The 15546-nt window shown below is 42.9% G+C and overlaps 1 protein-coding gene and 1 pseudogene across 3 annotated transcripts; one reads left to right on the top strand and one right to left on the bottom strand.

Annotated features, from left to right (window-relative positions):
• The first annotated feature begins 341 nt into the window (after window positions 1-341).
• On the top strand, window positions 342-6047 carry LOC119308783 (annotated as a pseudogene).
• Window positions 6048-6745: 698 nt separating this feature from the next.
• On the bottom strand, window positions 6746-15519 carry LOC119308781 (THO complex subunit 3-like). Of its 3 annotated transcripts, none has more exons than XM_037584925.1 (11): window positions 15321-15519; window positions 14605-14700; window positions 13449-13578; window positions 11372-11481; window positions 10583-10651; window positions 10134-10191; window positions 9880-9979; window positions 8661-8747; window positions 7915-7993; window positions 7690-7822; window positions 6746-7124 (listed from the first exon to the last, which is right to left on the bottom strand). In XM_037584925.1, exons 1-11 carry the CDS (start codon window positions 15432-15434, stop codon window positions 7090-7092), a joined length of 1011 nt encoding a protein of 336 aa, XP_037440822.1. In that variant the 5' UTR covers window positions 15435-15519; the 3' UTR covers window positions 6746-7089. The 3 variants fall into 3 exon arrangements, with proteins under 3 accessions (XP_037440822.1, XP_037440824.1, XP_037440823.1); XM_037584927.1 differs by having other exon boundaries at window positions 11393-11481; window positions 15321-15517; XM_037584926.1 differs by lacking the exon at window positions 6746-7124 and having other exon boundaries at window positions 7634-7822; window positions 11393-11481.
• Between the last annotated feature and the right edge of the window lie 27 nt (window positions 15520-15546).

The raw sequence follows: 15546 nt of genomic DNA, 5'->3' as shown, positions 1-15546 counted from the left end.
TTCCGTGCCCAAGGAAAAAGGCAGACGCAGAGGTGGGACCACAGCGAGCAGCAGCTCAGCAAGCAAGGACGGTTTGCATAAAGGCATTCAGATGATTTAAAATTCGGAATGCACCCGCCGCTAAAGTAGTCTTCTTTTCCATAAAGACCCTCGAGGGTAATCTGGACGCCGACGGATAAGGAGCAATGGTCTGTGGAGGGGTGTCGGAGGCCGTTCCTTTGTTTTCCAAGGGCTTAAAATCGAAACGGGAAAATGACAAGGGCCATACTGCAATTGTCAACTCTGCTCACTCACTAGGAGATGGACTGCTAGAGAGAGAGAGAGAGAGTATGATGACCCCATGACGGCATGACCTTTGGCCCCTTCGGTCCATGGAGTACAAGAAGCACAAGGCAGCCAAAGCAGAGGCGTTTACACCAGCACCCAGGACAGCAAGAAACAGGGCAGGGAGGGCCTATGGCGCTGTAGCTCAGGGGGGCAGCGAGCAATGGCGGGGGGATGCGGCGGCGAAGGCACGCTGGCGAGGTGGCGGCGGGCGGCAGCCAAGCGGATCGGCCTCTCCTGCGCCTCCTTCTTCTCCTCCCACGCCGCCTCTCCCTCCCCGCCGCCTCCCAAGACAGTAATACTCTCTCTCCCTCTCCCTCTCCCCCTTTCCTTCTCTACATTTCATCAGAGAAACTCTTTTTCTTCTTCCTCTGGGCTGGGGATAGATAAGTTTTGGTTTCTAGCCATCTCATCGGTTTGTGACGTGATGACCTGGTTTGGGGTGCTTTTTTGGTTTCTCTCTCACACACACGTCAGTGAGCAGGCGGTTTCATGTTCCTTTCTTAATCTTGGTTCTGAAAACGATTTCTGGTGTCCTGCGGTTCTTTCTCAAATCTCAACGGGAGGGGAGGATTGTTGCAAATGCCTCGCTTCCTAGTTGGCTTTGCTGATCTTCTCCTAGAAATTTTCTGATGAGGCTCAGTAAATTCCCAAGTTTTAACCAAGTTGAATCAACAGGAGCACGCCTGTTGCATTTTCTTCTCCTCCTATTCCAGCAGTACCGCCTGCCCAGCCATGTGTTCTAGGTACTGTCCACTCATTTATGGAAATGATTGTTCTAGCCCTCTCCCATTCCATCTTCGTACTACTAGCACCTTGGGAAAATTTTGCGCATCCGACGTACCGTTCCTGTGGTCCAATTACATCCCCACCAAAAATAGATCTAGACGTGCCACTGAAAATTTGTATCTATGAAAAAAGTTGTATCTGAATTTGTTTCTTTCAGTTCTCTGAATCTTTGGTCCGTTGATGGTTGCTGCAACCCGCACTGCACAAGGCACACGGACCATATTTTGTCTTCGCTGGTTTTTAATTCATTTTACCCATGTTTCTCTCTTCTTCCAACATGTTCTTTCTCTCTCTCTCTCTCTCTCTCTCTCTCTCTCTCTCTCTCTCTCTCTCTCTCTCTCTCTCTCTCTCTGTGTGTGTGTGTTTTCTTGGAACTGAGCAATTGTCTTTAGCTATTATCCACTTTCTGGTGTATCTTTACACCAGACTGAAAATAAATAATGTTTCTCCAGTAACTTGACTGTTAGCGGTGCTAATGTTTCAGCATTGTACTTGTGTTTAGATAAGATGTACGAGTACTACATGGGTTGTTGGTGGCTATGCGTGTGTGTACAGTTTCTCTTTGAACCAACATTTTCTTCTATATCCGTCTGGATCTTAAATATCATTGATAGCTACATAGAAATTGAGGTGAAAAACAGCGTACAGAGTGGCTAACCTTTCCCCTCTTTATCTTTGCTCCAACAGTCAAGAGTGTTGCTAAAATATAAATTTGTTATGTGTTGTCAAGAACTGAGGCTTGTAATGCATATGCAGATCTCATGTTCAGCAGTGAATGCGCCCGCAGACAGCAGTGATGGAGAGCAGGAAAAGCTGGAGGAGCCGACCAGCACTAGAATGGCTGACAAGGTACCACCAGCTCTATGCCCACTCACTACATCTTTCCTTTTCCTTTCTTTATTTTCTTGTTCCATTTGGACCACCGGCCCTGTTCTTAATTTCGATAATGCAGCTTTTCTATTTTTATAGATATGTAGGAGCTGTCTGTTTTCTCTACTAAAGCATAGGTAGTTGTTTTTAGATGCATCCACCAATTTACCTGTGAAGAGATCAGGGACATGCTTACCTACTATCAGGTTGCAACAAACTGAGATAGCAAGAGACAAGCTAAAAGGAGAACTTAGGGTAGGAGATCGGATTGCGAACGGAAATCTTGATCTCGTGGGTTTCACTTCACTTAGTCCACCCCAATAAGTTCTCACTTTCCTCCTGTAGAAAATCGTGATATTGAGGTGGGAAAGAGGTGGAATATCACCGAGATAAGCTATTTTTCTCCTTTTGGCATGGAAAAAATTCGAATGACGATCATTTTGACGATTTAGATTCTGGTGAACCGACTTATATCTGCCATCCTTCGATTCACAATGATCTAGACTTCTGAGGTTAGCTGTCGCTATATCTAGAACCTTAATGTCTTACTTTGGTAAAAAAGTGACACTGTTTCAATTAAATAAGAAAGTCTGATTGTAATTCCTTTAGTGCACATGGATGGGTTGCATGGTCATCCACAATATAATATCTATTGATAGACTTCTTTGTTTTTGCGGTTCTACTGATAGACTATGTTAGTGTCCCTAACCTTTCTTTGGATGTGTTGGAGCCTTGGTACTTTTTTGTGGCTATCGATGAACAATCATATCGTCTCCCTGATGGCATGATATTGTCTCCCTGATGGGCTAATGGTGCATAGCAGTGCAAACATGAATATCTTATTATTGATACCTATGGTGAATTGACAATCAACAGGGCATATGTCGTTTCGTTACTATGCACATTTCTCAAAAACTAACGAATAACGCGCTATTTAAATTGTGTAACAGAAACTATTAGTGGTAAAGCCTTGGCGCAGTGGTAAAGCTGCTGCCTTGTGGCCATGAGGTCACGGGTTCAAGTCCTGGAAACAGCCTCTTACAGAAATGTAGGGAAAGGCTGCGTACTATAGACCCAAAATGGTCGGACCCTTCCCCGGACCCTGCGCAAGCGGGAGCTACATGCACCGGGCTGCCCTTTTTTTAAACTATTAGTAAAGTTGTGACCATGCAAATTACACATGTTGCCATCCATGTTATTATACCATGATCTTGGTGTCTATCATGTCAAGATCCAATTAACCTTGGTGCTATATGGCGCTAGTGCTTATCCCTAACATCACTATGTTAACAACAATCAAGCTCTGCCAATATGCTGTTCTGTCAATAAAGGAATTTTGCTTCTGAACATTCCATGTTATTATACCATGATCTTTGTAAATTTCAACATTAACCACCAATAAAGGAATTTTGCTTCTGAACTGTCAGGGTCAACATAATAGCCCAATGTTTCTTAGCTGGCTTGAAGTCAGGGCTTGAATGGCGTTGCATCCATGTGAGGCTTGAGCCTGCGCCCTCGTCCCACCCCCTGGGATGCACTGTGGGCGATATCTCCTCTAGTTGGTATTCTGGGAGTAGTAGTTGAGTTGGTATCTAACAAGCACAGTCGATACTTAACAGTGTTCGTCAGTACAAGCCTCAAAATAAATAGATTTTTGTCTCTCGAATTGTTTTGCCCAACTTTGTTGCAATCTCAACAGGCTGCAGGAACTTAGGAACCTTGATAACATTTAGCAGGATAGCTTGGAGGAACTTGTGTTTCAGTTATTTGTAACCAATATAGAGGCAACGGCAATTGATAAGCCAAAAATATATATTACATGCCTAATCACCTTATGTCCTGAGGCAGTGTTCTAAAGCAGGAACACTCAGGTTGCTTCATGTATATCAAAAATTGTTTTGGGCTTTTGGTTGGTTGAAACATTCGCTGGGCACACAATGCAGAACATACTCTTCAATTCATGTTTTCGTTATCTAAACATATTCCAGCTTGCAACCTATGAACGGTTGCCAATTTGCCATGTATCAGACTTACTATCTGATAGGGTGTTAATCAGGCTATATATGGATTTACGAAAATGGTATTTCCTCCATTTTAGATATGTGTATGTTAATTGAAGCGTCAAATGAAGCAGATATTATTTTCTGATCTTGCAAAATCCTTCCTTTAGCATATGCTCAACTTGTTCTAGAATGAATAGTTTACAGTGTTTTGTTTCCCACCAAATCCAAGCTGTAGTGATTCTCTTTATATTGCTTGTATGTACAGCAGGTTTACATTCTAATCTGGTCCCACATTTTCTCAGATCTCGTATATTAACTATACTATTTTATACTATATTTATATGCAGAACTTCTGTGCAATATGTTTGGAGACCCTCAGCACTAGCAGCAGTGGCATTGACAACTGTGACAGGCCAGCGATATTCACAGCCCAGTGCTCCCACTCTTTCCACTTCTTGTGCATCGCCTCCAACATCCGACATGGCAATGTTACATGCCCAATCTGCCGTGCGCAGTGGTCTCAGCTGCCACGTGACCTGAAGGTGCCGCCATTGCTGCACAACCAGTCCGATCCAATCCTTCGCATCCTTGATGACAACATTGCGACATCCCGCGTCAACCGAAGGTCCTCCATCCGTGCTACCCGCTACAACGATGATGACCCTGTTGAGCCTTACACTCTGACTGAGCATGTTGATCCATGCCTGCGCTTTGCCCTTATCCCGTCTCCGGTGGCAGCTCACCATCATGTGCTTGGACACTACCCTTGTGGACGCATGATGCCACCACAGCAGCACTGCCAGTACAGCTACAGCGGCTCCTCCATGGTTTCGCCGCCACAGATTGCTTCACCAAGTGTGCAAAAGCGTGCTTACCTCTCAGTCAGCCTGGCACCACAGCCAGCCATGGACTTGGTCTTGGTTGCCAGCCCTAACGGGCCACACCTGAGGCTCTTGAAGCAGGCAGTGGCACTGGTTGTCTTCTCCATGCGCGCAATTGATCGGTTGGCCATCGTCACAAATGCCACCACTGCAACTCGTGCCTTCCCCTTGCGCCGGATGTCCTCCCATGGTAAACGAATGGCATTGCAGGTCATCGAACACCTCTGCTCTGTTGGTGGAATTGATCCAGTAGGGGCTTTGCAGAAGGGTCTGAAGATACTAGAGGACCGGGCACACCAGAACCCAAGCAACTGCATTCTTCACCTCTCTGATCATCCGATACGCAGCTATGCTGGGGTAGACATGAACCGTGCGAGCATTCCGGTTCACCAGTTCCATGTCGGGCTTGGCTTCGGGGTGCAGAACAGCTTCGTGATGCATGAGTTTGAGGAGCTTCTTGCACGGTTGCTCGGCGGTGTCACAGGTGACACCCACCTGAGGATAGGGGAGCATGGTGGAGTGGTGAGGCTAGGAGAGCTGAGGGGTGGTGAGGAGAGGAGGATCCCACTTGACCTTGTGGCAGACTGTGGCTTCATACTGGTTGGTTACAGCTACCTGGAGGGCGGAAGAGAGGACCGGTCGAGGACGGGCGAGGTCGCTGTCGGGTTCGAGGAGAAGAGCGACAGCAGGTACTGCGGGGGCAGAGACATGGGGACGAGCATCGGCGGCGAGAGGAGGAGCAGCTGCTGCGCCGAGAGCTGGGATCACCTTGACCCGTTCATGGCGCGGCGATGGGCGAAGCATTTCAACGTGTACAGATCCTGAGAGTGAGTGATTGAAGAGGTGGAGGAGCTTGATGATCGGCTGAACACAAAGTCTGGTTACCAGTTTGACCAAGATGTGATTCTTGTTGGTTCTTTCTTTGCATTCTTGCAAGCATTTCTGGGAAGTGTTTGTTATTCTTTTCTTGGCTTTTGTTGTGGGTTCAGAGTCCATCCATGTTGAGGCTTTTTCTTTCTGTCCTTGTCCAGTGTGTTTTGTGTTTGTGTGTATGGATCAAATGAAAAAGCTCCAGGACGGAAGACTATGAATGTGAATGCCATCAAGTGGTGTGCCAAGCAATGCAATGTATCTTTGCTGTCGTATAATATGCCAATCTCATAATTCAAGTTTGAGAACATGACATTGAGTGCCCCACCGACATGCGCCCTTGGGCCCATGTTTCAGTGTGTCATAAGAGCAACGTGCACGAGGAAGTTTCATAAACAATCATCTTTTATGCTCGCAATTATTATTATTTTTATGCAAGTTTAGTGCCACTATTTTGATTTTTTGGCTCCAATTGTCTTCTGATGCCTTCCAGCTACAATCCTTGGGCAACAAGTGTTAAAGATGCACATTGTTCGGAAATCCAATTTGGCTATAGGGAGCATATGCTCCCGCGCGCCAAAAATGCATTTTACAAATGTCAAAAAAAGTTGAAAAAATAAGATATGTTCATTGTCACACCCACATTGTTTATTTATTTTGCAACTTCACTTCATCCCCTCTTTCTTATACTGATATATTACTATGCCATACCTTATTTTATTTTCTTATTTTGTACTCCCTCTGTTCCAGATTAGTTGAAGTTTTAGTTTTGTTCTCAATCAAACTTCTTTTATGTTTGAACAAATATACAAAAAATGCTAATATTTACAGTATTATATATGTAAATATATTTTTTGACAAATCTAATGCAACAAATTTGGTGTTGCAGACGTTATAATACATTAGGACAAAGGTAGAACTTGAAGTAATTGGAACCGAGGGAGTACAAACCTTGTACAAAATTTGATCTATTTTACTTTAATATTTTTTCAGTAATGTTCTGTTGGATAAGATACAATGCCAGGTTGTTCTCTAGTAATCACATATGGTACAATACAACAACAATGTTTGGTTCTGGGATGTTTGGTTTGAGAAAATCACCTTGACCATCACAGCTCGGTCCATCGCCGGATAATCTCTTAAATTTGGTCAAATTACCTAATCCATCATTTAGAACTAGCTTAGTGCATGCACAGTCTATACCTCAAACCAAACAGGGGTGCATTCATCATCCAGTCCCTCAAACCAAACACCTCATTCAAGCCGACAAAAAAATGGAGTTACATTTGTAAGGCCAGATAACTGAATCTACAGAGAGACGACTTGCTGGTGATAATCCGGTCCGCATCAGATTATGTGCTTTCAAAACCAAATATTCGGAAAACACCTGTAAAAATGAATGACGATAAACGTTAGTGCTGCTGCATTTCTACGTCACCTTGTTTTTTTAAGATGAAGAATTGAGCAATCACAAAGCTACATTGTTATGAAGTGAAATAAATGCATCTGAAGGTAATAGTTTTTTTTAAGTTCAGGAGTTAATGAAATCGACGGGGAGGAAATTTGCTCGATGGTTCCTGAAACATCGACATTCCCACGGACAACATTACAAACTTCCTCAACTGCATTACAAAATCCAAACACTGAGAACATAGCATGCAGAAAATGGAATCTTAATTTTTCCCGTCATGTCCACTCACGTACTTGGATGCAGGATAGTAGAAGCAGCGGGAAACAATGGGCAACAGGAAAAAAGAAGTAACAGAGGGAAGAATATTAGTTTTACCATAAATGGATGTTCTTAACAGAAAAGATAATGGCAAAGATTCCGTTGTTTGGGATGTTATAACGTGCTTGTGGTTTTTCAGAAACTATTGAGCAAGAGGTTCAAGCAAAATTATGCGTTTTATTTCATTCGACAGCACTAAAATGAGTAACTGCGACCACCATACCATCATCAGCCTGGTACTTATTCTTGTCATCTCCTGCATAAGCCAGGAGGTTGTATTTAGGATTCCATTCAACACTATTCATAGCTGCTTTACATGGAATCTGATGAATTGATCGTCCAGTCTGAATATTGGCCTGATGAAAGAAAAAAATTGTAAAATAACTACTCTTTCATAACAGTTAGTCTCGGATAGATAAGAAATTGCACTACGTTCGTGATCACTTACAATGTCAATGAAAGGATCTTCACTGGCATATGCAATAAATTCTCCAGTGTGATTGAAGCTAACTGTTCTGACAGGCCACCTGAAATTGGTACGCATAGGGTTACTCCGGTCATACTCAGATTAACCTTTGAATGTTTTTTCCAATGATCACAATTCAGCTAACCATGATTTAGTTCAATCCCTCTTTCTAATTATGTTTGGAGGCAAAAGTCAGTGATATGAGATTAGTCAAGCCCATACCCTATTCTTCTTAATAAGAAACATTATGAGCTGTTTGTAGTCGTATTATCCAATATAAAATTAATTAAAATAGTAAATCAAAGTAACTGAAAAGATTACAAACATCCTGAATGTCGACATTGCCGTTGCCAGCCGGGCTTTGGTGGGAAGGCCATGGGAAATAGTAATAACTAGGGATGCAAGCGGGGCGGGCTAGCAGACAATACTATAGTACAATTTTTTTTTTGTCTGTAAACTTTAGGCAAGTGATGAGCAAACTATGAACTAACCAATGAGTTTTGCGCGATGAAGCGGGATGCCGCTTGCACCCCTAGAAATAACACAGATATGCACAAATCGTTTACTAATTTCAATGTGAACATCATGCCCATGGTATATCAAATATGTACTGTTACATTGAGAGAAAACTTGTTGGCCCTAACTGCGGCTAATTCAAACAAAAAGCATCTGAAGCTATTTCTATGATAGTAATCTAAAGAAGTTCAATATAGTAGATAAAGACGTACTCAAGTTTTGTGAAGGTTTTAATGCATAGCAGCTCTTTGACATTCCAAAGACTGACAAGTGAATCTGCACTTCCAACAGCAAAATACCTGACATCAAAACATTCTGTAAGTGTGACCATCAAAACAATTGTACTCTACCTGGATGTTGACATCAAAACATAACACACTAATACAATTTGTACTTGTGGAGCACAACTTGCTACTTCTCCACATGATTAGTTTGTTCAGGCTCTTAATTTATAATCAGTTCCTTCCCGCAAAAAAAAGTTTACAGTCAGTTTCAAACAAACAAACAAAAAACGCTTGGTGATCATTGTATAGTTGCGGAGAAAAGAATTTGGACCGTGTGGTGAATTTTAATTTTCTAAATTAACTCTGAATCCGGCATTGTAGATATATATGGGAGGATAACCTATGAAACCCCTGCAAGGGTGGACATGTAGCAGGTTACCTGTGGCCAGTTAGTATATCTTTGCCTAGTTATGACAAATAAGAGTGCCTAATTAACATCTTTTTGAGAAAAGCAACACATTCTGGGGAAGTTACCCATGACGAGAGCATACGAGGAGTTCTCTGCAAAATTCCATGATAATGCATTTCCTCTCTTTTTAGTAATTGAGCAAAGTGTGTGGAGAGGATCAACATCCTAATCATGGTTTTCATTCTTCCACTAAACCAATGGTTTCCATAGGCCACGGGATATATTCCCAGTATATATAAAGTTTACGACCTGGTTTACAAACGGCTATCCAATATTCGGGGGATCCCTTTCCTGAGCCCATACGTGTTTCCCTAAACCAGTTTCTCAGAAATCCTCTTCATAAATCACCTATGGAGTTACCTATAAGTAATAGGTATTTACTCAACTGCAGGTAGTTTGGATACGATTTCTCTCTAAAGATGAAGCTAGGATACAATTTCAATAGCTCTTACGAAAAGTCAGAATATAGCTTTAGTGTTAACTCAAATAGCATATCTAGCAACCCAGTAACTAGTGTAAGGAACTAAAATACAGCAAATCAACTAGATCCAGAGTAAAAACGAATCGCAAGCTCGAGCCTTTTTATGTATTTTTTAGTAAATACGGTTGGTCCTTCGTAAGTAAATACTATATATTTGTAATTCAAATAATCCTTAGGGTTCTCCCCTACCGTTCCATGTTTAAAACATGTTCAGCGCAAATAACTGAAACAACAAACTGAACAAAGAATTTTCTCACCTGTCAAGGGGATCCATTGCTATGCAATAGCACCCTGCTGTATGGGCATTTAATTTGCAGACAACATCAAGGGAAGGATAGTTGACCACCTCAACAAATCCTACATAAAGAACAAAACCGGGCAGCAGCATTAACATCAACTTATGTGATCCTGCCACCTGACATCTGACAACATCAAGGCTCCTTGTTCCATTTTCACAATTGAGGAGCTTAAATATTCATAATTAAGAGGAAAATACATCTTAGCATCTTACCAAGCCCAGTAGTTATGAAGAATAAATCTCCAGTTTTATTCCATGCAATCTCATTAATCTGGGGGACAAATCAAGAATTCACTTCAGACATTTAATAAGAAACACACACGCCACAAGTCACGAAAAACAAGAAATGCAGGAAATTGACAATATAAAGTTTAGCAAGGCGTGAACATCAGTAGTACAGTAAATGCATTATATAGATTCAGCTGGTTGGTATCATATATCATTGTGCATTCAGAGTATCAGTAGGTATCCTTACTGTTTTCCCCCCGAAAAATAAACATCAGTGCACAACTTTTTGGTCTACGACAAGACAAATGAACATGTGGCTCACTATATTTCTTATCACATCGATATGCACGGGTACCCCAAAACATAGCTGGATTTAGAACAGAAAAGAACTGCTAAAGGGTGTTTCCAGTGTCCAAACTTCATTTGTTAAGTACCTCGTAAGGGAACTTCTGTTTGTGGACGGGTTTTAGCTTCCGAACATCCACTATGGTTAGCTCATCCTCCTACAGATCATTAGCAGCAGCTGTTATTATAGCTGAACGAACTAGTAACTCGTAAAGTAAATGCATATCATGTACATTTTCAGGAAACATGCTAACTTACATGACACTCAAAAAGAGTTTGATTTCGATACTACATGAACTTTACATATCACTTGTCATACTGAAGAAACTAAGCAAGAAAAATGCCAAGACTTCCATCTAATTGATAGATACTAACCAGATGCGTACATCTCCAGGTGCATTATTACCAATCTACATTGCATGAATACTGGTACATGATACGGTGATCCAGCATTTTCTCAAAAACACATATATGACAATACGGCCACATACTTCTATGCATGATATGATTTCATTTGTTGCATAGTAATTAGGTCGACAGAAGATCTAAACCTTAGCAAACTCACACAAGGTATAGACTGAAGGAAAAGAGTGCAGCACAATAACAAAGGTAGACAGATAGCAAGGGTTATGTTAGCTGGGTCACACCATGATGGCGCGTAACACAAACATATCAGGATATTTTTTCTATTTTTGAAATAAGGGCAATAAACCAATATGCTATCAGTAATTCAATATACTATCAGAAGAAAACCAAAGGAGATGAAGAAACACAAGCGTCATGAAGACAATGTTGAACATGAATGAATGTCCCATTCCTTCAAATCAATATGCTAGACAAACAGCTAGGCACCAAAAATATATTACAATCTAATGTACCCATGTTCTGTTATTGTAAACCTTATTTCCAACAGCTATGTGAGTGCCATCATGTTTGTATGTGATGTTGATGTTTTCTCCACTGAGTTCAACAACTTGGCATTTCCCACCTGAAAAGAAAAACATAAATAAACTAGTTAAAGACAAACTGGATTAGTAAATATAACCTGACAAAAAGGTAAACTACCACCATCACAGAACATGGTAAGAAGAGACTGAAACAAAATGTATCATCTATGCAGAATACTGAGTACAATGATACTAACTTCACGTCAAATTCCCACATAAGAACTCTCGTCTGATAACACCAAATTCATAACAAAATATGCAAAATTAATTAACGACATTTACGTTTCTGCTCAAACCCATAATCAGATATACCCCTAATTCTCGAGGCTGCTCAAATCTGCCCTTCTTCCGTCAAGGCTCCTTGTAGAAATACTGTTCTGTGCCGTTTCCAACCAGTCAAGGGGGTTTGACCGTCTACAGGATGTTTCCTTACAGGTAGGGCCCTCTAGGAATGAAAAGGAAAAAAAGGTAAAAACTTTCTCGCTCTACCCCCATTCCCTTCCCCCCCTCTCTCTCTCTCTCTCTGAAGCCAGACCATCCGGTGCGCCGCTCTCTCTCCGGCCAGCAACGCCGCCCGTCACCTCCGGTGCGGCGCGGCGCAGGCGCGCAGCAGCACCACACCTCAGACGATGGCATGACCGGAGCACAGACCAGCAGCTGCGTGGCTGCTGCACGAACTGGCCGCACACCGCGAGGTGGCCATCACCAGATCACTCGCATGCTTGAGGACACCAGGCTCAAAGGGGATGGCAGAAGCGGCCTCAGGAAGTCTTCGCAGAGCTGAAGAACCCGAGGGAAATCGCCAGGGTTCAGCCAAGGAGAAGATCGATAGTGCGGTGGACGGCCATGTCAACGATTCACGTCAACTCGATCAAATTCCTTTAGAGGGAAGGCTCTACAAGGTATGGCAAAGCTAATGGACACAGCCTCTGGGTTTGGGAACGACTCTTGCCACGACAATGACAAACTTCGCTGGTGGCAGCAAGCTCTGGACGTTGTTTGCACATGTGTCAGCGATAGATGGCATGAGTGGGAGAGGGAAGAGTCTGTGGAGGGCCAGAGGCTCCCCTCGATGAAGAATACTTGCTCGGGAACGGTGGTACGCATCGGAGTGAAGGCTCCGCGGCACCGCGCGACGGACCAATGCCGGAGGCGAGGAAGACGATGAGCATGGCGTTGATTCCGACCATCCCACATCGATTCCTTCTACCAGACAGCTGATAGCAGCAACAAGAGGCTAGAAGGCAAGGTCATGCATCATATCAAGGGCATTGGTCGTGGGAACGAGACGCGACGGCCGCAGCGGCATGAACCGGACATGGGAGCGCCAAGACGTGCTTGCAGGAGGCCACGCCCGTGCCGTTGTCGATGCCTCCCGGTATGCAGGAGACAGCAGCGACCGAAGACGTACTCAAGGTGGATGTGGGATGGACGAGGCTGCGGGTTCACCGTGTCGATGGCAAATGGGGGGTTACTTGGGAGGAGGCAGAGGAGGGCAGGGCCTTGACGGAGACCAGAACTCGAACCGTCGACGGCCTACGCGCACCTGAGCGCCATGCTATGCTGCTACCAGCACCGCTGGGAGCTGACCACCACGACTGGAGCCAGCAGGAGCCATGGTGGCTCTGGACGAAAGGGGTCGGGTGGCTGGCCGAGGAGACAAAGGGGGATTTTCCCCTTTTTTTTCCTTTTTCATGGGATGGGACCACTTGTAAGTGACTTATCCATAGAGAGCTCATCTGCTTGTAAGGAGGGGCAAAAATGACCAGGAAACATCCTGTAAACGGTCAAGCACCTTTGACAGGACGGAAACGGCACGAAAGGGTATTTCTATAACGAGCCTTGATGGAAAAGGTACAGATTTGAGCAGCCTCAAGAATTAGGGGTATATCTGAGTAGTGGGTTCGAGTTTAAGGGCAGAAATGTAAATGCCCCAAGTCATTAACAATGCTGAACTAGACTGGCAGTTTTAGCACCTTGACCATCAAAGATGAAGTGTATTACTTACTTCGCGCATCCCAAAGGCGAATTGACTTGTCAGCAGCTGCAGTGGCAACTGTGTCAGGATGCTTTGGATCCCAGCATAACTGATCTACACTATCTGAGTGGCCTTTCAGTTCAATGTCTTTAACCTTGGACTGTGTATGATAAGAAGTGGTGTCAGCATTGTTTGCAGTCTGGAAGTTCCAATGGAACAAAATCTAATCTAATATGCACACCCTCCTACAAAAGAGCTAAATGTCCATTCTTAAGCAAGTAAACCAATTTACTGTAGCTAACAGTTCGTCGATAAATGCATAACTTGTTCCAAGTAATACCCTTGTACAGAATAAAATTCACTGCTCATTGGCTCATGTTAATAAACTATGGCCACAGTGTTCTACAAACTGAAAACAATAATGAATTTGATTACAAGAGGTAACTAAGGAACCGAACAGACATAACGGAAATCCTTAAATGTGTTAAGGTGGGGAAAGTGAATTTGGCAACTAGGTTCCACTACATCCCATATTCTTCTCTTCTCTTTTCCGAGTTTCAAAAAAATAAGTCATGGATTTTGTCCAAGAATATGAATATTACGAACTAGATTAAAAAGAGAAGACCTTTAAGTAACATAACCATAAATTTGTCTCTTTTGTACATGTCACAATAAGTCATATTTGCTGATGAATTTTAGCAGGTCCACTGCGCACATGGCATAGAATATTTACGCCAATGAATTATTTCACATTACTTAAAACTCAGAAAGTGGATTTTGAATAATGAACATAGTGGCAACTATTGGCACAAAATCTGCTCTCGTTAAGGTGCCCCTATTGTGCACACAATCCTGCAAACAGGAATACAGAATGCCTGGTAAACTTCTGCAATTTCAAGATAATAGATAGCTTGGTAGATTGCAGTCATCCAATTATACTGACCCATCTTTGGTATACTAAGGGCCAGCATGAGCATGCCAAAGCAAATATGCATGCTACAATATATTGTTGCTAAGATCGTAATTTGGTACTAGCATTCTATGAGAAAGAGATTCCCAATTACATAGATTTCACAAAAGAAAAGGTATAAAAAATTGGAGTGCTTGACAACAAAAAAGGGTTATCTAACTCTGTAACAAGCAGGGTTATTCTTGTAGTAATTAGAAAACCAGGAGAGAAAGTTACATGGCCATGGGGATCAATGCTCCAGACACGGGCAGTGTGATCTATAGAGCCTGAAGCAAGCTTTGTGCCTATGCAGTTCCATGCTACAGAGTGCACCTAATAAAATACAAAAGATCAGTGATCATACGAAAATCTGCATTGATAAGCAAGAACAAAGAGCGCAAAAGCAACTACAATTTTATGCATAAGTATTGTGTATTATACATTTATAGTAGAAGGAGTTCTTTTTAGCAAAACAAACAACATAAAGCAACCAAATGATCCTCTCAAATACAATGTTTTTTTCTGAAAGGAAGATGGTTTCTCCCTCTTTCCCCAACAAACTTACGAAACTAAATAAGCGCCTGACTCGAAATTGGTTTTCTTTCTCAGCATGCTAACACCAATTTTCTTCATTATAATGGAAAAGAACCACTCGACAAAGAAAGTATGATCAGTATACTTTTCTCCAAAAAAGAAAAACTGGTGACCTAACAATTAGCTCGAATCGAAGTTTCCCCACAACTTTGCTCCCATGTAGAAAACGAAACCGGACGACCCAAATATTGAAACTTTCATATCCTATCCTCCTTTTAGCTTGCGACGCTAGGGTTCGAGGGATTTCACATCAAGGAAAGATCCGGCATTGGATAATTTCGGACTTCTTTCTCGCGGGATTTTGGGTTTTAGGGGCGCAGAGAGAGAATTCCCGTGCAGGGTGGGGCATGGAGCCGTACCTTCTTCTTGTGGCTGTAGTATTCCCTGGAGACCAGGTTCTTGAATCTCGTCCCCGGCGCTGAGCTGCCGGGGGCGGCGGCGCCGCCTTTCTTGTCGTCTTCTCTCCCCTCCATTATTCTCTCTCTACACACCGCCGCCGCCGCGTGTGGTTGTGGGGAAGGGGAAATTTGCACCAGTAGGTGGGCTTTGTTTGGGCCCCTATGGGCTTCAGATACAAAGCCTTTG

This window comes from Triticum dicoccoides, chromosome 5B (genome assembly GCF_002162155.2).
Source record: "Triticum dicoccoides isolate Atlit2015 ecotype Zavitan chromosome 5B, WEW_v2.0, whole genome shotgun sequence".
NCBI lineage: Eukaryota > Viridiplantae > Streptophyta > Magnoliopsida > Poales > Poaceae > Triticum > Triticum dicoccoides.
Note: the sequence above shows the minus strand (reverse complement) of the source record. Positions and strands in the feature narration are given on the sequence as shown.